The sequence below is a fragment of the Saccostrea cucullata genome, unplaced genomic scaffold, assembly GCF_032062105.1.
Source record: "Saccostrea cucullata isolate Sc308-1 unplaced genomic scaffold, CSIRO_AGI_Scuc_v1 ctg2541, whole genome shotgun sequence".
NCBI classification, from domain to species: domain Eukaryota; kingdom Metazoa; phylum Mollusca; class Bivalvia; order Ostreida; family Ostreidae; genus Saccostrea; species Saccostrea cuccullata.
In genome coordinates this window covers 1-27359 of record NW_026936136.1, presented here as the reverse complement: position 1 = coordinate 27359, position 27359 = coordinate 1, and the positions used below count along the sequence as shown (strand labels likewise).

Sequence of the window (27359 nt, the reverse complement as noted above, 5' to 3'; positions counted from 1 at the left end):
CAAAAAGGAAAAAAACCTATCAAGATCAATTGAATATCTTTCAGATCTGAAAGTTTGGTAGAAATCGGACGAGCCATCTCTGAGAAATCGCTTGCACAAAATCGGTTGGAAGAATAATAATAATAATAGGGAAAAAGAAACCGAACGAAAACAAGAAGGTCTTCCGTTGGAGACGGAAGACCTTAATAATAAGAAACAGAGTAAAAACAATATGTTCCCAAACTTCGTTTGGGGAACATAATAAGGCAGCAAAATTCAAATTCTCATTTCTCTACTAAGATTTTTACATCGGGCTCGGAGTTGGTTTTCTTCAGAAAGACAGGACTGGGTTCAAGGCGACTAGGGGTACCACACCGGTAATTGACCAATCAAAATGAACTTAGTCAATTGTAGGTCCATACATTAAGCCGATTTTCCTTTCTTTTGAGAGTTTTTTTAAATTTTAAAAATTTCCTTCCAGGCCAGTTGACAACTCTGGTACCTGTGCCTAGGAAATTTTATCTACTCTATAAATAAATAAAGTTTTTTGACAGGAACTATTTCTGCAGGGCATAGGAGGCTACTTCCTGGGGTGCTTTTGTGATGTTTATAAAGACATGGAAAACACGTGGATTTGAGGGTAGCCCTGTTTGCATTTGCAAATTAATCAGAAAATGTCGTGTACGTACCCTGGTTTTTTGGTGTCAGCTAATGTGACAGGTATTGTTTAACACCCCCTTATCAATATTTTTTCATGAATTCAAACACGTGAGGTTTTACTGGAAAGAAACGTGTATTGCTTTTTAATATACCGAAACTCGCTATTTCTGGGGATTGTGTAATTCTAAAAAAATTCAGATAAATTTCAATGGTGAAATAAAAGAAGAATGCTTGGTATTAAAATATTAATTCATATCAGTAGAATTGAATGCTATTAACGACATCTGGAGAAATAGGCTTTAAAAGGTTTATATCATATCTTTGTTCGTCTGCACTTAAATTTCAAACACGACAGAATTTGTAATTTTTGCCGTAAAAATTCATAATTTCTATATACTTTAGAGACTTACCGTAAAACTTTCAGGAAACTTTCTATGAAGTCTTTTCTGCACCTTAAGTGAAATTTTATGTCGATCCCAGGTGTTGATCGAGTTTCAGAGAAATTTTCTACGTTGTTATTGATTTTTTTTTTTTTTAAGGAGAAGGGGGGGGGGGGGGTTGACTTTTTTCTTCTAAGCATTTGTTAAAGTGAGTTTGTAAATACATCTACGAACTTGAGCTGGATTGTGACCTTTGGGTCAAGGGGTCAAAGGTCAAGGTCAAAGGTCAAGGTCATCAAAGCATTTCATAAAGAAATATAAAAGTAACGGCCATATCAAGTATACAAGTCATTTGATCATTGCACGCGCGCGAAGGTGCAATGCATGAAAGCTATATCATCGTGACTACACTTTTAATGTGTTTCTATTCTTTGAATTTTGAAACGTTTCATAAAAAAAATTATACGACTATATCAAGTAAATCGGTCATTTAACGCATTGCGCGCGCACACGTGCATGCAAGTCCTTGCATTCAAGTTTGATAGTAGCATAATGTAAGAATCCGTCATATCTATTCATATTCTAAATTTCATCCTGTTTTGTTGAGAATCAAAAAAGTTATAGGCATTTAAAGTTTAAGCCAATCAGATCGCAGCACACGTGCATGGGCGTGGTTTCTTGAAAACTTTTATATATCATAGTTTAGGACGTATTAAGGTATGATTATGTTTTAAAATTCAAAGTATTTTGTCAAAAAACAAGTAAGATATTGAGATTTTTGTTTCAGCTAATCAGAGCAAAGCGCACGTGCATGCGCGTGCATGCATGTGCATGATGACCGTAACTTCTTATAGGAGTCTATTGTGTCTGTCTATGTTCTAAATCTTATCGTGGTTGGTTGAAAAACAAGGGAGTTACAGCCATTTGAAGTTTAAGCCAATCAGATTGCAGCGCACGTGCATGCACATGCTTTCATGACAAATGTTATACATCATGTTGTAGGACATCTTAAAGTATGCTTATATTTTAAATTTCATACCATTTCGTCAAAAAACGGAAAAGATATTGAGATTTTTGTTTCAGCCAATCAGAGCGAAGCGCACGTAAATGCGCGTGAGTTCTTGCTAATTTGACAGTGTCACATTATCTACACTATTAATATATCCTTATATAATGAGTTTCAAAGCATTTCATCGGAAAATGTTAAAGTTATGGCTATATTAAATATATTAGTCATTTCAGTCATTTCACGCGCCCGCACGTGCAGGCGTATGCGCGCAAAATGACCTTCGTTCCGCACACCTACACAACACACCTATTAACCCTAAAAAGGTTTTAGCTCAGTTGGGTGAACAGTTTCTGAGAACACTCGCGGACAAAAAAGTACCGGAGAAGAAATAAGAAGAAAAAAGAATAATAACATAAGAGCTAAAAACAATATGTTTTCTAGTGCTAATTGTAACGGGAACCGTTAAGATGTTCCCCAAACGCTCCCCAACTCCCTTTCGGTGCCATATTCCCTGTAAGCTTCATTAAATAAGACAAACTCTGTGCATTTTTTACTTTAACAACGTTTTCCCAGAAGGATACCAAAAATTTATTCAATTTTTAGCATTGCACCCAAAATGTGAATGCATGTGCGTTATGACCATATCATCTTGTCTACACTATTTATATATTTTAATATACATATATTATTAAAGCATTTAATTAAAAGTAATTTCACTCATTCAAGTGTATTTTTATATATACTCGTTTCAAATGCACGCACGTGCGTATACATGATGACCACGTTTTGTAGGAGTCCCTTATATTTATCTATGTTTAAATCCCATCCTGTTTGGTTGAAAAACAAGGGAGTTATAGCCATTTAAAGTTTCAGCCAATCAGATTGCAGCACACGTGCATGCGCGTTATTTCATGATTTTTTTTATATCATTTTGTAGGATATCCTAATGCATGACTATATTTTAAATTTCAAAGAATTTCGTCAAAAAACAAAGGAGAAATAGCCATTTAAAGTTTCAGCCAATCAGATTGCAGCACACGTGCATGCGCGTGTTTGCATGTATTTTTCTATATCATTTTGTAGATATTTTGTTTAATGCATGACTATATTTTAAATTTCAAAGAATTTCGTCAAAAAACAAAAAAGATATTGCCATTTAAAGTTTCAGCCAATCAGCTTGCAGCACGCGCACATGCGCATTTTCATGAAAATTCTTATATATCATTGCGTAGATCTTCATAATGTGGACTATGTTCAAAATTTCAAAGGATTATGAAAGAAACAAGAAAGATATTGAGACTTTAGTTTCAGCCAATCAGAGCGAAGCGCACGTGCATGCGCGTGAGATCTTGCTATTTTGACCATGCTATCTTGTTTATACTACTAATATATCCTTACATTATGAGTTTCAAAAAATTTCATCAAAAAATAGAAAAGTTACGGCATATCATTATATTGGTCATTTCACGTGTTGCACGTGCGCGCTCTTGCAAGCACGTGCGCGCAAAATGACCTTCGTTCGGCAAATCTACATAACATGCCTACTGACCCTAAAAAGGTTTCAAACTAAGTCGTTGTGTAGTTTACAAGATCACTTTTTTCCCGAAAAGAAAAATAATAATAAGAATAATAATAATAAGAAACCGAGTAAAAACAATATGTTCCCCAACTTCGTTTGGGGAACATAATAATAATAATAACTAGAAACGATCTCGTTGCTAGCAACGAGAGGTCTTCCGTCCGATTCAGGAAAAAAAATCTCGTATAATCGAGCTGAAAAGTGATTCAAAATTTTGGTCGCAAAGAGGATTGAACCCATGTCGCCTTTTTCTGTTTTATCCCCAACGCGCAAACCATAAAGCTTTTGGGAGTACTGCTCTAAATATACTTGTGTGTATACTTTTGCAACAGTACACCTGTCTAAGAATCATAAAAGGCGGGTCACTATCAATAATATGCGCCAAACGCCACGAGTAAATATTCGTGCATTTTCATACATTTTATTTGCTAAAAACTCGACTCTGCAGAACCAGAGAAGGTTTTCTACAGGTCCATTCCCCATCACGGGGAAGACCTTACCTGCACATTGGCACCATGTGTATTACCCGCGCAGCCTATTTATGAGAAAATGAAATGAATATTTTTTAGTGTTTAAGAAAACGTTGAACCTACGCTTGCGAAAGTTCTAAGACATTCAAAGATATTTAATTTCTTCTTTATCAAATCAAGAAACTGATTATACGTTAAATCAGCAAATAGGGGCCTTTACTTATGCCATGAATATCACAGAAAAAGATTCAAAATTTTGGTCGCAAAGAGGATTGAACCCATGTCGCCTTTTTCTGTTTTATCCCCAACGCGCAAACCATTAAGCTTTTGGGAGTACTGCTCTAAATATACTTGTGTGTATACTTTTGCAACAGTACACCTGTCTAAGAATCCTAAAAGGCGGGTCACTATTAATAATTTGCGCCAAACGCCAGGAGTAAATATTCGCGCATTTTCTTTAAACTTTTATGAAATAAAATAAATAAAACGTTCTTATCGCCTTTATTTTATTTCGACGTTTAAAAAGTCTTTGTACACATTACATATATCGTATCTAGCCCAGTTACACTTAAGTAGTGAAACGGAAATTAAGTGTTAAGATCGACACTGAATTGCAACGTACTACTACGTGAAAGTCCAAGTAGTTTTGTTTACATTTCATGCATTCGTATGTCAGAATGGTTTAATCAAACGCTCAGCTGCCTCCATAAACCCCAATTGCGAAATGGCGGAATTGACAAAGACAGCCGCCATCTGGGGCCCGCTTCAGATTTTCAAATATTAATATCTAGAATTCAGATAAGCCAATTTTCAAACAACTTAGATAGTTATAATCTAATTGTTAAGATGAATACTTTTGATCAATAATGTATAACAAAGAATTGATCATTAGAGAGTTATAGATAAAAAACTTTTGGCCCCTCTTAGCCCCTAATTTGAAGGGTCAGCCCTATTTTTTTTATATCAAATGAAAGGTCTTGCAATATTGAATATTTTGTCTTCAATATGTTTTAACAAATTATGAACAGGAGTGAAGATATGAGACAAAATGCGTCAAATTTTGTGAGATATTTCTGAGACATTTTTTCGGCCCTACCGAACTTCGGTGCCTTTTGCGCTAGAAAGATTTGGAGACCCAATTACAACTCAACAAACCTTCCTCTATTTTCCCTAAAAATCTCAAGTCCATATCTTAAGTCGTTTCGGAGGAGTTTCCCGGACAAGCCGACCCTCTGAAAATCAGAAAATCGTCCATATCTCACGACCGGAAGTGAGATAATCAAAAAGGAAAAAAACCTATCAAGATCAATTGAATATCTTTCAGATCTGAAAGTTTGGTAGAAATCGGACGAGCCATCTCTGAGAAATCGCTTGCACAAAATCGGTTGGAAGAATAATAATAATAGGGAAAAAGAAACCGAACGAAAACAAGAAGGTCTTCCGTTGGAGACGGAAGACCTTAATAATAAGAAACAGAGTAAAAACAATATGTTCCCAAACTTCGTTTGGGGAACATAATAAGGCAGCAAAATTCAAATTCTCATTTCTCTACTAAGATTTTTACATCGGGCTCGGAGTTGGTTTTCTTCAGAAAGACAGGACTGGGTTCAAGGCGACTAGGGGTACCACACCGGTAATTGACCAATCAAAATGAACTTAGTCAATTGTAGGTCCATACATTAAGCCGATTTTCCTTTCTTTTGAGAGTTTTTTTAATTTCCTTCCAGGCCAGTTTGACAACTCTGGTACCTGTGCCTAGGAAATTTTATCTACTCTATAAATAAATAAAGTTTTTTGACAGGAACTATTTCTGCAGGGCATAGGAGGCTACTTCCTCTTTTGTGATGTTTATAAAGACATGGAAAACACGTGGATTTGAGGGTAGCCCTGTTTGCATTTGCAAATTAATCAGAAAATGTCGTGTACGTACCCTGGTTTTTTGGTGTCAGCTAATGTGACAGGTATTGTTTAACACCCCCTTATCAATATTTTTTCATGAATTCAAACACGTGAGGTTTTACTGGAAAGAAACGTGTATTGCTTTTTAATATACCGAAACTCGCTATTTCTGGGGATTGTGTAATTCTAAAAAAAATTCAGATAAATTTCAATGGTGAAATAAAAGAAGAATGCTTGGTATTAAAATATTAATTCATATCAGTAGAATTGAATGCTATTAACGACATCTGGAGAAATAGGCTTTAAAAGGTTTATATCATATCTTTGTTCGTCTGCACTTAAATTTCAAACACGACAGAATTTGTAATTTTTGCCGTAAAAATTCATAATTTCTATATACTTTAGAGACTTACCGTAAAACTTTCAGGAAACTTTCTATGAAGTCTTTTCTGCACCTTAAGTGAAATTTTATGTCGATCCCAGGTGTTGATCGAGTTTCAGAGAAATTTTCTACGTTGTTATTGATTTTTTTTTTTTTTTAGGAGAAGGGGGGGGGGGGTTGACTTTTTTATTCTAAGCATTTGTTAAAGTGAGTTTGTAAATACATCTACGAACTTGAGCTGGATTGTGACCTTTGGGTCAAGGGGTCAAAGGTCAAGGTCAAAGGTCAAGGTCATCAAAGCATTTCATAAAGAAATATAAAAGTAACGGCCATATCAAGTATACAAGTCATTTGATCATTGCACGCGCGCGAAGGTGCAATGCATGAAAGCTATATCATCGTGACTACACTTTTAATGTGTTTCTATTCTTTGAATTTTGAAACGTTTCATAAAAAAAATTACGACTATATCAAGTAAATCGGTCATTTAACGCATTGCGCGCGCACACGTGCATGCAAGTCCTTGCATTCAAGTTTGATAGTAGCATAATGTAAGAATCCGTCATATCTATTCATATTCTAAATTTCATCCTGTTTTGTTGAGAATCAAAAAAGTTATAGGCATTTAAAGTTTAAGCCAATCAGATCGCAGCACACGTGCATGGGCGTGGTTTCTTGAAAACTTTTATATATCATAGTTTAGGACGTATTAAGGTATGATTATGTTTTAAAATTCAAAGTATTTTGTCAAAAAACAAGTAAGATATTGAGATTTTTGTTTCAGCTAATCAGAGCAAAGCGCACGTGCATGCGCGTGCATGCATGTGCATGATGACCGTAACTTCTTATAGGAGTCTATTGTGTCTGTCTATGTTCTAAATCTCATCGTGGTTGGTTGAAAAACAAGGGAGTTACAGCCATTTGAAGTTTAAGCCAATCAGATTGCAGCGCACGTGCATGCGCATGCTTTCATGACAAATGTTATACATCATGTTGTAGGACATCTTAAAGTATGCTTATATTTTAAATTTCATACCATTTCGTCAAAAAACGGAAAAGATATTGAGATTTTTGTTTCAGCCAATCAGAGCGAAGCGCACGTAAATGCGCGTGAGTTCTTGCTAATTTGACAGTGTCATCATTATCTACACTATTAATATATCCTTATATAATGAGTTTCAAAGCATTTCATCGGAAAATGTTAAAGTTATGGCTATATTAAATATATTAGTCATTTCAGTCATTTCACGCGCCCGCACGTGCAGGCGTATGCGCGCAAAATGACCTTCGTTCCGCACACCTACACAACACACCTATTAACCCTAAAAAGGTTTTAGCTCAGTTGGGTGAACAGTTTCTGAGAACACTCGCGGACAAAAAAAAGTACCGGAGAAGAAATAAGAAAAAAAAAAAAAATAATAATAATAACTAGAAACGATCTCGTTGCTAGCAACGAGAGGTCTTCCGTCCGATTCAGGAAAAAAAATCTCGTATAATCGAGCTGAAAAGTGATTCAAAATTTTGGTCGCAAAGAGGATTGAACCCATGTCGCCTTTTTCTGTTTTATCCCCAACGCGCAAACCATAAAGCTTTTGGGAGTACTGCTCTAAATATACTTGTGTGTATACTTTTGCAACAGTACACCTGTCTAAGAATCATAAAAGGCGGGTCACTATCAATAATTTGCGCCAAACGCCACGAGTAAATATTCGTGCATTTTCATACATTTTATTTGCTAAAAACTCGACTCTGCAGAACCAGAGAAGGTTTTCTACAGGTCCATTCCCCATCACGGGGATGACCTTACCTGCACATTGGCACCATGTGTATTATCCGCGCAGCCTATTTATGAGAAAATGAAATGAATATTTTTTAGTGTTTAAGAAAACGTTGAACCTACGCTTGCGAAAGTTCTAAGACATTCAAAGATATTTAATTTCTTCTTTATCAAATCAAGAAACTGATTATACGTTAAATCAGCAAATAGGGGCCTTTACTTATGCCATGAATATCACAGAAAAAGATTCAAAATTTTGGTCGCAAAGAGGATTGAACCCATGTCGCCTTTTTCTGTTTTATCCCCAACGCGCAAACCATTAAGCTTTTGGGAGTACTGCTCTAAATATACTTGTGTGTATACTTTTGCAACAGTACACCTGTCTAAGAATCATAAAAGGCGGGTCACTATTAATAATTTGCGCCAAACGCCAGGAGTAAATATTCGCGCATTTTCTTTGAACTTATCTATTAAATTGGTGTGATAGCTGCAATGAAATAAAATAAATAAAACGTTCTTATCGCCTTTATTTTATTTCGACGTTTAAAAAGTCTTTGTACACATTACATATATCGTATCTAGCCCAGTTACACTTAAGTAGTGAAACGGAAATTAAGTGTTAAGATCGACACTGAATTGCAACGTACTACTACGTGAAAGTCCAAGTAGTTTTGTTTACATTTCATGCATTCGTATGTCAGAATGGTTTAATCAAACGCTCAGCTGCCTCCATAAACCCCAATTGCGAAATGGCGGAATTGACAAAGACAGCCGCCATCTGGGGCCCGCTTCAGATTTTCAAATATTAATATCTAGAATTCAGATAAGCCAATTTTCAAACAACTTAGATAGTTATAATCTAATTGTTAAGATGAATACTTTTGATCAATAATGTATAACAAAGAATTGATCATTAGAGAGTTATAGATAAAAGACTTTTGGCCCCTCTTAGCCCCTAATTTGAAGGGTCAGCCCTATTTTTTTTATATCAAATGAAAGGTCTTGCGATATTGAACATTTTGTCTTCAATATGTTTTAACAAATTATGAACAGGAGTGAAGATATGAGACAAAATGCGTCAAATTTTGTGAGATATTTCTGAGACATTTTTTCGGCCCTACCGAACTTCGGTGCCTTTTGCGCTAGAAAGATTTGGAGACCCAATTACAACTCACCAAACCTTCCTCTATTTTCCCTAAAAATCTCAAGTCCATATCTTAAGTCGTTTCGGAGGAGTTTCCCGGACAAGCCGACCCTCTGAAAATCAGAAAATCGTCCATATCTCACGACCGGAAGTGAGATAATCAAAAAGGAAAAAAACCTATCAAGATCAATTGAATATCTTTCAGATCTGAAAGTTTGGTAGAAATCGGACGAGCCATCTCTGAGAAATCGCTTGCACAAAATCGGTTGGAAGAATAATAATAATAATAGGGAAAAAGAAACCGAACGAAAACAAGAAGGTCTTCCGTTGGAGACGGAAGATTAATAATAAGAAACAGAGTAAAAACAATATGTTCCCAAACTTCGTTTGGGGAACATAATAAGGCAGCAAAATTCAAATTCTCATTTCTCTACTAAGATTTTTACATCGGGCTCGGAGTTGGTTTTCTTCAGAAAGACAGGACTGGGTTCAAGGCGACTAGGGGTACCACACCGGTAATTGACCAATCAAAATGAACTTAGTCAATTGTAGGTCCATACATTAAGCCGATTTTCCTTTCTTTTGAGAGTTTTTTTAATTTCCTTCCAGGCCAGTTTGACAACTCTGGTACCTGTGCCTAGGAAATTTTATCTACTCTATAAATAAATAAAGTTTTTTGACAGGAACTATTTCTCCAGGGCATAGGAGGCTACTTCCTGGGGTGCTTTTGTGATGTTTATAAAGACATGGAAAACACGTGGATTTGAGGGTAGCCCTGTTTGCATTTGCAAATTAATCAGAAAATGTCGTGTACGTACCCTGGTTTTTTGGTGTCAGCTAATGTGACAGGTATTGTTTAACACCCCCTTATTAATATTTTTTCATGAATTCAAACACGTGAGGTTTTACTGGAAAGAAACGTGTATTGCTTTTTAATATACCGAAACTCGCTATTTCTGGGGATTTGTAATTCTAAAAAAAATTCAGATAAATTTCAATGGTGAAATAAAAGAAGAATGCTTGGTATTAAAATATTAATTCATATCAGTAGAATTGAATGCTATTAACGACATCTGGAGAAATAGGCTTTAAAAGGTTTATATCATATCTTTGTTCGTCTGCACTTAAATTTCAAACACGACAGAATTTGTAATTTTTGCCGTAAAAATTCATAATTTCTATATACTTTAGAGACTTACCGTAAAACTTTCAGGAAACTTTCTATGAAGTCTTTTCTGCACCTTAAGTGAAATTTTATGTCGATCCCAGGTGTTGATCGAGTTTCAGAGAAATTTTCTACGTTGTTATTGATTTTTTTTTTTTTAAGGAGAAGGGGGGGGGGGGACTTTTTTATTCTAAGCATTTGTTAAAGTGAGTTTGTAAATACATTTTACGAACTTGAGCTGGATTGTGACCTTTGGGTCAAGGGGTCAAAGGTCAAGGTCAAAGGTCAAGGTCATCAAAGCATTTCATAAAGAAATATAAAAGTAACGGCCATATCAAGTATACAAGTCATTTGATCATTGCACGCGCGCGAAGGTGCAATGCATGAAAGCTATATCATCGTGACTACACTTTTAATGTGTTTCTATTCTTTGAATTTTGAAACGTTTCATAAAAAAAAATACGACTATATCAAGTAAATCGGTCATTTAACGCATTGCGCGCGCACACGTGCATGCAAGTCCTTGCATTCAAGTTTGATAGTAGCATAATGTAAGAATCCGTCATATCTATTCATATTCTAAATTTCATCCTGTTTTGTTGAGAATCAAAAAAGTTATAGGCATTTAAAGTTTAAGCCAATCAGATCGCAGCACACGTGCATGGGCGTGGTTTCTTGAAAACTTTTATATATCATAGTTTAGGACGTATTAAGGTATGATTATGTTTTAAAATTCAAAGTATTTTGTCAAAAAACAAGTAAGATATTGAGATTTTTGTTTCAGCTAATCAGAGCAAAGCGCACGTGCATGCGCGTGCATGCATGTGCATGATGACCGTAACTTCTTATAGGAGTCTATTGTGTCTGTCTATGTTCTAAATCTTATCGTGGTTGGTTGAAAAACAAGGGAGGAACAGCCATTTGAAGTTTAAGCCAATCAGATTGCAGCGCACGTGCATGCGCATGCTTTCATGACAAATGTTATACATCATGTTGTAGGACATCTTAAAGTATGCTTATATTTTAAATTTCATACCATTTCGTCAAAAAACAGAAAAGATATTGAGATTTTTGTTTCAGCCAATCAGAGCGAAGCGCACGTAAATGCGCGTGAGTTCTTGCTAATTTGACAAATTATCTACACTATTAATATATCCTTATATAATGAGTTTCAAAGCATTTCATCGGAAAATGTTAAAGTTATGGCTATATTAAATATATTAGTCATTTCACTCATTTCACGCGCCCGCACGTGCAGGCGTATGCGCGCAAAATGACCTTCGTTCCGCACACCTACACAACACACCTATTAACCCTAAAAAGGTTTTAGCTCAGTTGGGTGAACAGTTTCTGAGAACACTCGCGGACAAAAAAGTACCGGAGAAGAAATAAGAAGAAAAAAGAATAATAATAATAACTAGAAACGATCTCGTTGCTAGCAACGAGAGGTCTTCCGTCCGATTCAGGAAAAAAAATCTCGTATAATCGAGCTGAAAAGTGATTCAAAATTTTGGTCGCAAAGAGGATTGAACCCATGTCGCCTTTTTCTGTTTTATCCCCAACGCGCAAACCATAAAGCTTTTGGGAGTACTGCTCTAAATATACTTGTGTGTATACTTTTGCAACAGTACACCTGTCTAAGAATCATAAAAGGCGGGTCACTATCAATAATATGCGCCAAACGCCACGAGTAAATATTCGTGCATTTTCATACATTTTATTTGCTAAAAACTCGACTCTGCAGAACCAGAGAAGGTTTTCTACAGGTCCATTCCCCATCACGGGGAAGACCTTACCTGCACATTGGCACCATGTGTATTACCCGCGCAGCCTATTTATGAGAAAATGAAATGAATATTTTTTAGTGTTTAAGAAAACGTTGAACCTACGCTTGCGAAAGTTCTAAGACATTCAAAGATATTTAATTTCTTCTTTATCAAATCAAGAAACTGATTATACGATAAATCAGCAAATAGGGGCCTTTACTTATGCCATGAATATCACAGAAAAAGATTCAAAATTTTGGTCGCAAAGAGGATTGAACCCATGTCGCCTTTTTCTGTTTTATCCCCAACGCGCAAACCATTAAGCTTTTGGGAGTACTGCTCTAAATATACTTGTGTGTATACTTTTGCAACAGTACACCTGTCTAAGAATCATAAAAGGCGGGTCACTATTAATAATTTGCGCCAAACGCCAGGAGTAAATATTCGCGCATTTTCTTTGAACTTTTATGAAATAAAATAAATAAAACGTTCTTATCGCCTTTATTTTATTTCGACGTTTAAAAAGTCTTTGTACACATTACATATATCGTATCTAGCCCAGTTACACTTAAGTAGTGAAACGGAAATTAAGTGTTAAGATCGACACTGAATTGCAACGTACTACTACGTGAAAGTCCAAGTAGTTTTGTTTACATTTCATGCATTCGTATGTCAGAATGGTTTAATCAAACGCTCAGCTGCCTCCATAAACCCCAATTGCGAAATGGCGGAATTGACAAAGACAGCCGCCATCTGGGGCCCGCTTCAGATTTTCAAATATTAATATCTAGAATTCAGATAAGCCAATTTTCAAACAACTTAGATAGTTATAATCTAATTGTTAAGATGAATACTTTTGATCAATAATGTATAACAAAGAATTGATCATTAGAGAGTTATAGATAAAAAACTTTTGGCCCCTCTTAGCCCCTAATTTGAAGGGTCAGCCCTATTTTTTTTATATCAAATGAAAGGTCTTGCGATATTGAATATTTTGTCTTCAATATGTTTTAACAAATTATGAACAGGAGTGAAGATATGAGACAAAATGCGTCAAATTTTGTGAGATATTTCTGAGACATTTTTTCGGCCCTACCGAACTTCGGTGCCTTTTGCGCTAGAAAGATTTGGAGACCCAATTACAACTCACCAAACCTTCCTCTATTTTCCCTGAAAATCTCAAGTCCATTCTTAAGTCGTTTCGGAGGAGTTTCCCGGACAAGCCGACCCTCTGAAAATCAGAAAATCGTCCATATCTCACGACCGGAAGTGAGATAATCAAAAAGGAAAAAAACCTATCAAGATCAATTGAATATCTTTCAGATCTGAAAGTTTGGTAGAAATCGGACGAGCCATCTCTGAGAAATCGCTTGCACAAAATCGGTTGGAAGAATAATAATAATAATAGGGAAAAAGAAACCGAACGAAAACAAGAAGGTCTTCCGTTGGAGACGGAAGACCTTAATAATAAGAAACAGAGTAAAAACAATATGTTCCCAAACTTCGTTTGGGGAACATAATAAGGCAGCAAAATTCAAATTCTCATTTCTCTACTAAGATTTTTACATCGGGCTCGGAGTTGGTTTTCTTCAGAAAGACAGGACTGGGTTCAAGGCGACTAGGGGTACCACACCGGTAATTGACCAATCAAAATGAACTTAGTCAATTGTAGGTCCATACATTAAGCCGATTTTCCTTTCTTTTGAGAGTTTTTTTAATTTCCTTCCAGGCCAGTTTGACAACTCTGGTACCTGTGCCTAGGAAATTTTATCTACTCTATAAATAAATAAAGTTTTTTGACAGGAACTATTTCTCCAGGGCATAGGAGGCTACTTCCTGGGGTGCTTTTGTGATGTTTATAAAGACATGGAAAACACGTGGATTTGAGGGTAGCCCTGTTTGCATTTGCAAATAAATCAGAAAATGTCGTGTACGTACCCTGGTTTTTTGGTGTCAGCTAATGTGACAGGTATTGTTTAACACCCCCTTATCAATATTTTTTCATGAATTCAAACACGTGAGGTTTTACTGGAAAGAAACGTGTATTGCTTTTTAATATACCGAAACTCGCTATTTCTGGGGATTGTGTAATTCTAAAAAAAATTCAGATAAATTTCAATGGTGAAATAAAAGAAGAATGCTTGGTATTAAAATATTAATTCATATCAGTAGAATTGAATGCTATTAACGACATCTGGAGAAATAGGCTTTAAAAGGTTTATATCATATCTTTGTTCGTCTGCACTTAAATTTCAAACACGACAGAATTTGTAATTTTTGCCGTAAAAATTCATAATTTCTATATACTTTAGAGACTTACCGTAAAACTTTCAGGAAACTTTCTATGAAGTCTTTTCTGCACCTTAAGTGAAATTTTATGTCGATCCCAGGTGTTGATCGAGTTTCAGAGAAATTTTCTACGTTGTTATTGATTTTTTTTTTTTTAAGGAGAAGGGGGGGGGGGTTGACTTTTTTCTTCTAAGCATTTGTTAAAGTGAGTTTGTAAATACATCTACGAACTTGAGCTGGATTGTGACCTTTGGGTCAAGGGGTCAAAGGTCAAGGTCAAAGGTCAAGGTCATCAAAGCATTTCATAAAGAAATATAAAAGTAACGGCCATATCAAGTATACAAGTCATTTGATCATTGCACGCGCGCGAAGGTGCAATGCATGAAAGCTATATCATCGTGACTACACTTTTAATGTGTTTCTATTCTTTGAATTTTGAAACGTTTCATAAAAAAAATTACGACTATATCAAGTAAATCGGTCATTTAACGCATTGCGCGCGCACACGTGCATGCAAGTCCTTGCATTCAAGTTTGATAGTAGCATAATGTAAGAATCCGTCATATCTATTCATATTCTAAATTTCATCCTGTTTTGTTGAGAATCAAAAAAGTTATAGGCATTTAAAGTTTAAGCCAATCAGATCGCAGCACACGTGCATGGGCGTGGTTTCTTGAAAACTTTTATATATCATAGTTTAGGACGTATTAAGGTATGATTATGTTTTAAAATTCAAAGTATTTTGTCAAAAAACAAGTAAGATATTGAGATTTTTGTTTCAGCTAATCAGAGCAAAGCGCACGTGCATGCGCGTGCATGCATGTGCATGATGACCGTAACTTCTTATAGGAGTCTATTGTGTCTGTCTATGTTCTAAATCTTATCGTGGTTGGTTGAAAAACAAGGGAGTTACAGCCATTTGAAGTTTAAGCCAATCAGATTGCAGCGCACGTGCATGCGCATGCTTTCATGACAAATGTTATACATCATGTTGTAGGACATCTTAAAGTATGCTTATATTTTAAATTTCATACCATTTCGTCAAAAAACGGAAAAGATATTGAGATTTTTGTTTCAGCCAATCAGAGCGAAGCGCACGTAAATGCGCGTGAGTTCTTGCTAATTTGACAGTGTCACATTATCTACACTATTAATATATCCTTATATAATGAGTTTCAAAGCATTTCATCGGAAAATGTTAAAGTTATGGCTATATTAAATATATTAGTCATTTCAGTCATTTCACGCGCCCGCACGTGCAGGCGTATGCGCGCAAAATGACCTTCGTTCCGCACACCTACACAACACACCTATTAACCCTAAAAAGGTTTTAGCTCAGTTGGGTGAACAGTTTCTGAGAACACTCGCGGACAAAAAAGTACCGGAGAAGAAATAAGAAGAAAAAAGAATAATAATAATAATAACTAGAAAGTCTGCTATTGCAAGCAATAGCATATGTCGCCCCGTACTGGACAAGACTTTTTTTTTTCATTTTTATCATCACTAAAACAATGGTCCATTAGCTAAGCTTGGACAACCATCGAGTCGTATCAGTCCTTTCCGTTGGAAACGGAAGACCTTAATTGGGTACATCCCATTTTATTTTTAGAATCGGTAGGAGAAGAAAGTAGTGCAGGAAAAAATTACAAGTTCCTAAATTTGCAGACTTGCATAAAAGAAATTGGGCAGATGTACTGAACTGAGCCTCATACTTGTTAATTGGCAGTATCTTTCCTACCAAAAAAGCTTGGCAAATGTAATTTTTTAAGAAGATCAGCCGAATTATTTTGTGTATTATAACGCCAGTGAGAACTTCACTTTAGAGGTTCTGCCGGAAAACGAATCTGACATGCCACCTTCAATTCGAGCATTTCTACATTGTACAGGGCTGATGTTTCTTATGAGATGATAAATCATGTGTAAACTTTCTCAGTTTAGCGGAATCGTGAACATTTTCGGCGAGATGAATGTTTTGTTTACAGTAGTGATCAAGGCTTATCGCACCTATAGGAGCGGATCCTAGGATTTATGAATGAATAAAAACTATGAAAATAACGTACAAATTTTCTAATTTATACTTGCACTATCTAATGAAATTAATAATATACAAGTAATAGATATACAAAAAAAAAATGCGAAATGCTAATAAATGCAGTTGACAATCGTTAATTTATATATAGATAAAATAAAATAATTATAAAATCTAGAGACAAGACAGAAGAAGAATGAAGGTTGGCAAACTATGAAATCACATCAGGAGAACTGAATTTTATGAATGAAACTTTTAAAACGTTACTTGTAAGTTGTATATGTTAGATATGTGTATTCTAAATGGCAGTGCGCTTCAAAAGGGGGGGGTCGTCTTGAACATATTACCTTACGTTTGAACGGTCAGGGCTAGGGATTTCGTATTTCAAATATGTAATCCTTGTGAAAAGAACTTTTCTTGGACACGAAGAACTTTGACCCTTTGACCTAGACCTTGGAGAACACATGTGTACATCTTAACCTTTTTTCTGTTTCGTTTCTATGACAACTGTGAGCGACTCATTACAATTATTTTAAAAGTAAAAATCACTTTGACACATTGCAAGGAATTAACATTGAAAGTTTCAAAACGATTGCTTGAGTAGTTATTGAGAAAATCGAAATTAAAGAATTTTAACATTCCCCTGGTTTCCATGGCAATAATCGATTATTTGAAAATTTTAAATGCAAGGCGCACAACTACAGATACTAATCATTAAAATAAAAAGAGTTTCATGACGAACGTTTAAGGGACCAGAGAGAACACTCTCGGACAAAATTCGTCGCTTTTTACAGGTTTCCATGGCAACGGTAGACATATTGGAACTGAACGACCTCACTGCACAACTACAACCAGTGATCGTCCTTTGAGGAAAGTTTCAGGTAGATTGTCCCAGCCATCTCCGAGAAACAGCCTGGATAAAAAAAACATGCGTACAATATCAATATGTCGTCCCCGACTTCGTTCGGGGCGACATAACTAGTGCTAATTGTAACGGGGACCGTTACATATGTTCCCCAAACGCTCCCCAACTCCTTTTTGGTGCCATATTCCCTGTAAGCTTCATTAAATAAGACAAAATTTGTGCATTTTGACTTTAACAACGTTTTCTCAGAAGGATACCAATTATATTCAAATTTTAGCATTGCACCCGTGCGCATGTGAATGCATGTCCGTTATGATCATATCATCTTGTCTACACTATCTACATATTTTAATATACAATATATTAAAGCATTCAGTCCAAAAGTATGAAAAATCACTCTTTCAAGTGTATTTTTCATTTCACTCGTTCCAAATGTACGCACGTGCATGCACGTGCATGATGACCATACCGTCTTGTAGGAGTCCCTTACATCTATCTATATTCTAAATCCCATCCTGTTCTGTTGAAAAACAAGGGAGTTATAGCCATTTCAAGTTTAAGCCAATCAGATTGTAGCACACGTGCATGCGCGTGATTTCATGATTTATTTCTATATCATATTGTAGGATATCCTAATGCATGACAATGTTTAAAATTTCAAAGCATTTCGTCAAAAAACAAAGTAGATATAGCCATTTAAAGTTTCAGCCAATCAGATTTCAGCACGCGGGCATGCGCATGCTTTCATGAGAAATCTTATATATCATGCTGTAGATCTTCATAATGTAGGTCTATGTTCAAAATTTGAAAGAATTATGACAAGAAACAAGAAAGATATTGAGACTTTAGTTTCAGCCAATCAGAGCGAAGCACACGTGCATGCGCGTGCGATCTTGCTATTTTGACCATTTCATCTTGTGCATACTACTAATATATACTTATAAAATGAGTTTCAAAGCATTTCCTCAATAATTTTAATAGTTACGTCTGTATCAATTATATTGGACATTTCTCGTGTTGCACGTGCGAGCTCTTGCAAGCACATGTGCATGCACATGCATTCATGAAAAATCTTATATTACAGGCTGTAGATCTCCCTAATGTATGACTATGTTCAAAATTTCAAATGATTTTATCAAAAAACAAAAAAGATATTGAGACTTTACTTTCAGCCAATCAGAGCGAAGCGCACGTGCATGTGCGTGCGATCTTGCTATTTTGACCATGTCATCATGTCTATGCTACTAATATATCCTCACATTATGAGTTTCAAAGCATTTCATCAAAAAATAGAAAAGTTGCGGCTTTATCCATTGTATTGGTCATTTCACGTGTTGCACGTGCGTGCTCTTGCAAGCACGTGCGCGCAAAATGACCTTGATTCCGCAAATCTACATAACATGTCTACTGACCCTATAAAGGTTTTACCTACATCGGACGAACAGTTAACTAGATCATTCCCGGACAAAAAAGTACCCAGGAAGAAGAAGAAGAAAAATAATAATAATAAGAAACAGAGTAAAAACAATATGTTCCCCAACTTCGTTTGGGGAACATAATAAGAAACAGAGTAAAAACAATATGTTCCCAAACTTCGTTTGGGGAACATAATAATAATAAGAAACAGAGTAAAAACAATATGTTCCCAAACTCCGTTTGGGGAACATAATAAGAGCTTAAGCATAGATGTATCACCCCCCCCCCCCCCCCCCAATAAAAAAAAATCATGGGCATCTGCATGTACATTGAACATTTCTTTCACCCTGAGATTATTTAGTGTATACTTTAAAGGAACATTATTTTCATAATTAAAAAAAAAACAGCAAATAAATTCCCGTTCAGTATATTTTATTGGTTTGTTCCCATTTTCCATTAAATGTAAAATTTGCTATTCCCATTTCTTCGATTCTTAGTACCTTCTTGGATTTATTACGGAGAAATGGGATCTTAATAAGGAGTAAACTTATAATTATGCCTGTAAGTATTGTTTGCATTTCAAAGCAAAATTTCACAGCAATTGTATTTAAACAGGGGAAAATTTATGAATTCTTGTGAAAGGATCAAATTTTATTTTCCAGATTTAATTTAAAATATTTTGTTACCGAAATACGAAATTGTGCAAGCAATATAAATTTAACTTTTATTCTGAAACAATTTATGTATCAGAAATACACATATTCACTGGAGAGAGAGAGAGAGAGAGAGAGAGAGAGAGAGAGAGAGAGAGAGAGAGAGAGAGAAAATGAAATTTTCTTTTGATTAATTACAGAAAAGGTCACTTACATGTTGAGCAATATTGTCTACTCCCTTGTTAATAATTTTCACATCTTTGCTATTTTTTGCAATGAGCTTGGCACTTTCCCTTGGTGACAACACTTCTGGCACACCGTTTTCCATCTCTTTTAAATCCTGTAAAATGTATCTAAAGTTTTATCACAATTCTCGTAGAATATTTTGGTGAGTAAGTTGCAGGTTTTCTGCAGTAAAATCAAAAAAAAAATCCGAATATTAAATTGGTAGACGAGCGGCTGGCAAATGCAGCTCTCTGTCTACAGGTACTTGTGGACTTACCCCCCCCCCCCCCCGCCCCGATATTCAACCTTGGGGCTTATTGGACATTTTTTTCACAAAATAATTTTTTTTTTACACTTATTCATCATGTGTACAATATGAAAAAATCGTTAAAACCCAAAGTAATTGCTCCACAAAAAATAGCCAACTATACATTGTAAGAGAGAAAGATATCCCACTCCAGTTTGTTTACGTTTTACCCCCACTGGTCTTTCTGGGTTTAAAAACATGTATTTATTTTATTTCAACCTAAAATGTCGATCCACACCGTCTAAACATATATTTCTGTCTTAGTCCATGCTATCGGATTGACTCTGCATCTCATAGGAATCCCACAATGTCTCCTTAAACAGTTCATTTCAATCAGAGGTTTGTTTTTTAAAAATGAACTTATTTTTACAAGTACCGATTTTTTTTTCTAAACATTGAAACATGCACATGGCATTTTAGTAAATAAACTTTTCCGTGTAGGTCTAAGCATAATCTTAACAAGTGGCCCAGGGGCCACAACGCTCACCTGAGCACATCAACTACGAAAAAGCACAAATCGGATCAGAATTGAAAAGTTTACTGGGGAGGGGGGGGGGGTGAATTTTAATACTACTTGAGAATGCCTCCATATCAATACTGTAACAACATACAACTTTGCTGTTCTTGAGAAAAAGATTTTCAAAGATTTTTTTAAAAAATTTTGTTCGTATATATATTTCTTCGTAATAATTTGAATTTGATTTCCCGTTGTTTCCCTCCCGACCCCCAAGGGACATGATTTGAACAAAGAACTACGAACGATAGTATTGTTCTCCAGCCTACCTCCAAGTCAATTTTCAAAAGTTAATATAGTTGAATGATTTTCCATATTTATATTCATATTTACATGAATTTCCATAAAACATTACTTATTTTGGGAAGGCAAAAAGAAAGAACCCCATAATTTTGGTAAAACTCGCGTTTTTCACTATTGAAATCAACGAAAAACGGAAAATATTTTTAAGACATCTCCCCCCCCCCCCCCCCCCCCCCCCCCCGAAACAAAAATTCCTTTATACAGGTATAATATAGACTGTCATTTCACAAATTCATACCAAAGCTTTTTGTGTTTCACGGGGGGGGGGGGGGGGGGGGGGGGACATACGTTTACTGACAAAAAAATGACAAAAGTTTCAAATTTTCACCAATTTCAAAGGGGTTAACAACTAAGACATAGTATTTTATTAATGATATATGTTTAATTTCATATGCTTAAAACATAAGAAAAGAGGTTAGGAACATTTATTCACATTCAAAAATATTTTAAAATACGGTAATGGTGTAAAGTCCGGTTTCAACGGAAAATATCGTCTTCCCTCCTTTTTTAAAAAGCTAGAATAAGGGATAATTAACTTTTTTACACGGTATTAATATTATTAATCAATTATAATTGAACAGATCTTTTCATTAAACAAAGATTTTATGGACAAATTGTCATTAATATTGAATTAAATATGTGTAAAATGTAGGCGGGAATCAAGAGTTAGCGCACGTAGTTCTTTAAATCTTCAATACACGAGGATGCTTACATGTCAATATGAATAAACATGCAATCATTTCATTATTCATTTTTTAATAAATTCATGTAAATATCTTGTCATATGTATTACCAAAAATTACGTTATATTATCGCATTTACCTTTAGATCCTTCTGTTAGACTAAAATATCTTATCTCGACAGTTGTGAAGAATTTTGTATCGTTCAATATTGCACAACTACATGCAACGATCTGACGTTTTTCATACAATATGATAAGAAAGTGACCATGCTGACGTACGTAACACAGACACAAAGTGACTCATCAAAAATAAATAACCCCAAGCCTAATGATGTTTTTTGAAAATGTTTTGCATTATTTGTTTTGTTTTTTTAATTCCATTTATTTCTAGCTCAATATACTTCAATATAGATTGTGGAATAGTTAGAAAAACATCACCATGATTAGAGTTTTCTAAGTAGTGTTTTGATTTCCGTTTAAGAACATGAAGAATGTGAGTGTAGATTATATGATTATGCAATTATATATTTATTTTATATATGGATAGATTAGAGAATCTAGATGGTGAATTTCCCTTGCTTAGTGAGGCTTTTAACTGCTCTAAAACACTACACCAAAATGGTTTTACTTCATGGTATTCTTGTGTTAACTTCTTACTTAACCATATTGATATTAAAATTAGTGATTTCCTAGGTATGTCAACCCCACAATTTAAAATCAATTTGAAAAGAATATTACTGAATTTCTATAAATTAACATGGGAAAAAGACAGGAATTTACATAAAGATGGCAAATTGTCTACCTTTACCAGCATAAAGACTAAATTTTGTTTTGAACCTTATCTAGATATTCTTACAAACAATCAACATAGATCAGTTTTAACAAAGTTAAGAATATCGGCTCACAGGCTTAAAATTGAAATTGGACGTTATGTAATAGTTATTGTATATTTATTATGGTGTATCCTGAGTTATTTGGACGAGGGGCGGTGACGAGTGCGAAGCACGAGTCTCCGCCCTTCGTCCAAATAACTCAGGATACACCATAATAAATATTCAATAACTTTCTTGTATCATGGCCAATCAAACGTCATGTCACAGATTTTCAGCATGATTTTTAATTACACCAATAGAAAATGTAGTTTTTGTCAGGTGACCGCATAGATAATCTCTCCTTTCTGTCAGTATTTTTGATAAACATTTTACGTGCGTGTGTTCATGAGAAAGGACGTCGGATTGCAGTATCCCAACACCCCCCCCCCCTCCTGGATTTTAGAGTGTGGTGCAAGGGGTTTTTTCCTTGTCAACTTTCTTTTAAATGTAGCTACGGACTTAAAGTGGCCGAGGTGTGATTCTGTGCATGAGTGCTGGGGGCACAGACCTGGAGCGTCCCCCCTTTCAAAAATTGCTGGTTCCGTCCCTGAATTGTTAATGAAATTCACAAGAAAACCTTTGGATATCAAAGAAGACAAAAAAGTTGAAGAAGGTAAATTCAAAATCAAGAAAAAAGATACCCGTTGATCATTTGACATATTCGAGCTGTTGTATTCACGAAAACGCTGTGTCAGGGTCAATTACTCTTCATCTGTGGATGCAGTACAGCGTATGCCCTATATTACAATAGGTGGGATATTTCAATATATTTCTGTGTGGAATTCATGTCAAGAAATTGATCTCTCGTTGCTGTGGATTGAATATTTGAAGAGCTCCGTAAAATCATTTCGTAGTTTGGGATATATACGTACTGTAATTTATGTGAAAGACTTTTATTTCACTTGCAGAAATTTTGCATTTGTGTATTACAATGCCCATTCATTCTGTAATTCAGATTCAATATACATGTAATTTAAAATGATGAAATCGCCTTGGTGTTCAATAATTTATTTACACGGCACAGTTTTTGCTGGCTCCGCCCATATACACGGCACAGTTTTTTTTTCTGGATACGCCCATCGGTGTATCTCCAGTTATTGTACACTTGACTTCAAAGGAAAAACACCGCAGCCATGATACAACAAAAAATACCTAGAGAGGAACGAATTTGTTCACTTTGTCACTACAATGAGATTCAGGATGAAATTCATTTTCTCCTTGTATGTCCTCATCTTAATGTACAAAGACTTGAACTCATAAATATTTGTAAAATTAAATGTAAAAATTTTCAGTCTCTATCTTATGATAATCAATTTTATTGGCTCATGACTAATGAAGACCCAGACATCCTTAGATCACTTGCTGGATTCCTTAGTAATTTACCTTAATTGAAGATATTGTGATAAGCATAAAAAAAATTATATATCTCTTTCCCAGTTTCTTGCCTTTAACTATATATATATATGTATAAATTATATATATTTGTATGTAACTTAGAATACGATACATGTATGTATATTCAGTATATCTCTTATATACTTTTTTTTGGTTTTTTTTAACAATTGCTCCTTATTTGTAATATCATCATCATGCTTGTTCTATCATTTGGATCCTCCTCCTTCTATTTGTAAATCTTTTTGCTCCTCCGGGGGCCCAAATTGGATTAATAAAATCTTGTATCTTGTATCTTGTATATGAACGCAAGGCCGTCGAAGCAAACAGATGTAGTCGTTGGAATGTTGGATATCAATTAAAATAAAATCACGAAGACGAGGTTGCAATACAACACATTAAGTCTTTGTACTAAAGTGTTACAAAGAAATGCGTATAAGTTAAATACGAGAAGAAGGCGTATTCACTTTCGATCTTTGATCCGCTCAGATTAAATCGCTGCACAAATGTTGTGTAGCGATCTAGTTGGTGCGAATCAAAGATCGAATTTCAATAACAGATTGATCCACTCTGTTCTATATTTCACCTTTGTATCATGGCTGCGGTGTTTTTCCTTTGAAGTCAAGTGTACAATAACTGGAGATACACCGATGGGCGGAGCCAGCCAAAACTGTGCCATGTAAATAAATTATTGAACACCAAGGCGATTTCATCATTTTAATTTACATGTATATTGAATCTGAATTACAGAATGAATGGGCTTTGTAATATACAAATGCAAAATTTCTGCAAGTGAAATAAAAGTCTTTCACATAAATTACAGTACGTATATATCCCTAAGTGAACTACGAAATGATTTTACGGATCTCTTCAAATATTCAATCCACAGTAACTAGAAATCAAATTCTTGACATGAATTCCAGACAGAAATATATTAAAATATCCCATCTATTGTAATATAGGCCTTAAGCTGTACTGCATCCACAGATGAAGAGTAATTGACCCTGACACAGCGTTTTCGTGAATACGACAGCTCTCGAATATGTCAAATGATCAACGGGTATTTTTTTTTCTTGATTTTAGAATAACACTTGAATTTACCTTCTTCAACTTCGAATTTTTCTTCTTTGATATCCAAAGGTTTTCTTGTGAATTTCATTAACAATCCAGGGGCGGATCGATATCCAGCAATTTTTGAAAGGGGGGGGGGGCTCCAGGTCGGTGCCTCCAGCACTCATTCATAGAATCACACCTCCAGAATCACAACTCGGCCACTTTAAGTCCGTAGCTACATTTAAAAGAAAGGGGGCCTCCAAAACAGTTGACAAGGAAATCCGGGAGGGGGGGGGGGGCTGGGATGCTGCAATCCGACGTCCTTTCTCATGAACACACGCACGTAAAATGTTTATTAAAATACTGACAGGAAGGAGAGATTATCCATGCGGTCACCTGACAAAAACTATATTTTCTGTTGGTGTAATTAAAAATCATGCTGAAAATCTGTGACATGACGGTTGATTGGCCATGATACAAGAAAGTTATTGAATATTTATTATGGTGTATCCTGATTGATTTGGACGAAGGGCGGAGACTCGTGCTTCGCACTCGTCACCGCCCTTCGTCCAAATAACTCAGGATACACCATAATAAATATACAATAACTATTACTTATACACGTTTTATCCACTTTATGCAAACGGACAAAAATCTAGATGCTCCAGCCTGTGATTAGGTTTGTGGATTTACCAACATATTAAGTCAATACAAAATCTTGAAGAACATCAAACTTATTTGATATTAGATCAGGGAAAAGTTAGCAGTCGAATGTTATCAGATAAACAACAGTAGACTGCTACTACTCACCAAATAACCCAAGAATTTCAAATACTCCACGTGTTGTGAAAGGGACAGTGTTTATATTCAAGAATTATTTGAAACACGATCCCGACTCATTCATGAATATATGTTAATACCCCTTGCTGTTAACGGAACTGGTTTTAATTTTATACTCCAATTTTAAAAATTATTGTAACTTTTTTTCTCAGATGATCATTGACAATGTAGGATTATGTCATTGTGCATACAAGAATTTAGTCTATCATATACATATGTTATATTTCATCATGTTCATTAATGGAAGTTAACACTTTGCACTCTACCTGCCCCATTTGATCTTTATGTCATTTTATACCATTTTATACAAACTGACACAAACTTCTCTATTGGTTGTATGGACCAACACTTTATAGTATTTTTCATACAAATGACTTGAGACCTATCGATTTTAAGACCTAATTAAAATTAGATCTTTGATAAGCCCCAACCAGATCGCTACACAAAGTACTACACATATTAGATGGTTCCACATCTTTACAATTATTTTTTCTTACAAATTTTGCAAAGACTTATTGTAAAAATTGATAATCCCAAAGTTGTGGTATATAATTATCTTCAAAAGATTGTTTTGTATAATTTATGCGGTCGACCATGACAAAAATGTGTTTTTGTTAACCTTAGATGTAACTTCAAATAGTTTTAAAGGAAAAATGAAATGTAAACAGTATAGTGCATTGTAATTTGGAAATTACTCAAGGTTTACAGGGTTAAAGGTATTAAAAAAAATTTCTAAAGGACGGGGGCAGATTTAACATAAATTTCTTTCATGTTTTCCAGTGAAAACCTATGGAATTCCATACATGTATACGACAGCCAACTACTTACTGCCAACTGCCACACAAACTTGAATAAATTTTATTTTTATATTGATATTTATGTGAATTTTCACAAAAAAGAGAAGAAGGAAAAACTGGCGAGGATCCAGGACATTTTTTTCCAAGAGGGTCACCCTGGTAAAATTAAATAGATTAAATGACCAATATTTTTTTTATCTTATGTTATATTCAATATATGCGATTGATAAAGTACATTGTTTATTTTATTTATTTGTTTTCCTATTTGAAATAGGTAATAACCCCCCCCCCCCAACCCCGGAGACAACAAAAACTTCTGAAGAGAGAAAAATAAAAGAAAAAATATCTGTCGTTTCGCATAGAAAGATATTTTGAAAATGAATTAACATTTTTCCATTATATTCTATATAGTTAAAAAATTTCCTCAAATTAAAGGTATATATCTCTGTGTGTAATAATGTTTCACATGCATAGATTTTTTTTTAGGGGGGGGGGGCATTTAAAATTTGTACAGTCATGGGCTAATGTATGAACTAAAGAAACTAAAACTGACCTTGGACCCTCCAAGAAAACGCCGATCAAACATTTATATCTCTTTGTTTAATTTACAAATGAGATATGTTTTATGTTTTACATGCATAAATCTAGAGAGAGGAGTCCGGACCACTCCTCTGAAATTTGTTAAGTTATTTAATGCACAAACTAAACTAACTAAAAGTTATTCATTGCATGTATTAAAAAAATCAACTAAAAGGGACCTTACCCCCACCCCCACCCCCACCCCCCGAAAACGCGGATTCGTGTTAAGTTGGTATAAAAATGTCATAGACATGAATTTATGACGCATAAGACACCCCCTCTCCCCAGCCGAAATAAATTTTCACATTTAGGGAAGGACTTTACGTTTTTTTT

At 35.1% G+C, this 27359-nt stretch overlaps 1 protein-coding gene across 1 annotated transcript in view; it reads right to left on the bottom strand.

The window, feature by feature from the left end:
* The window catches only part of LOC134244849 (queuosine 5'-phosphate N-glycosylase/hydrolase-like), a 40948-nt gene extending 15263 nt beyond the window's left edge, over positions 1-25685 (bottom strand). Inside the window, exons 1-2 of the mRNA XM_062727099.1 lie at positions 25621-25685; positions 19677-19802 (exon numbers count right to left, since the gene is read on the bottom strand). Coding sequence (XP_062583083.1) covers positions 19677-19790 — 114 coding nt within the window. The 5' untranslated portion in view covers positions 19791-19802; positions 25621-25685. The remainder of the gene's footprint in view (positions 1-19676; positions 19803-25620) is intronic.
* Between the last annotated feature and the right edge of the window lie 1674 nt (positions 25686-27359).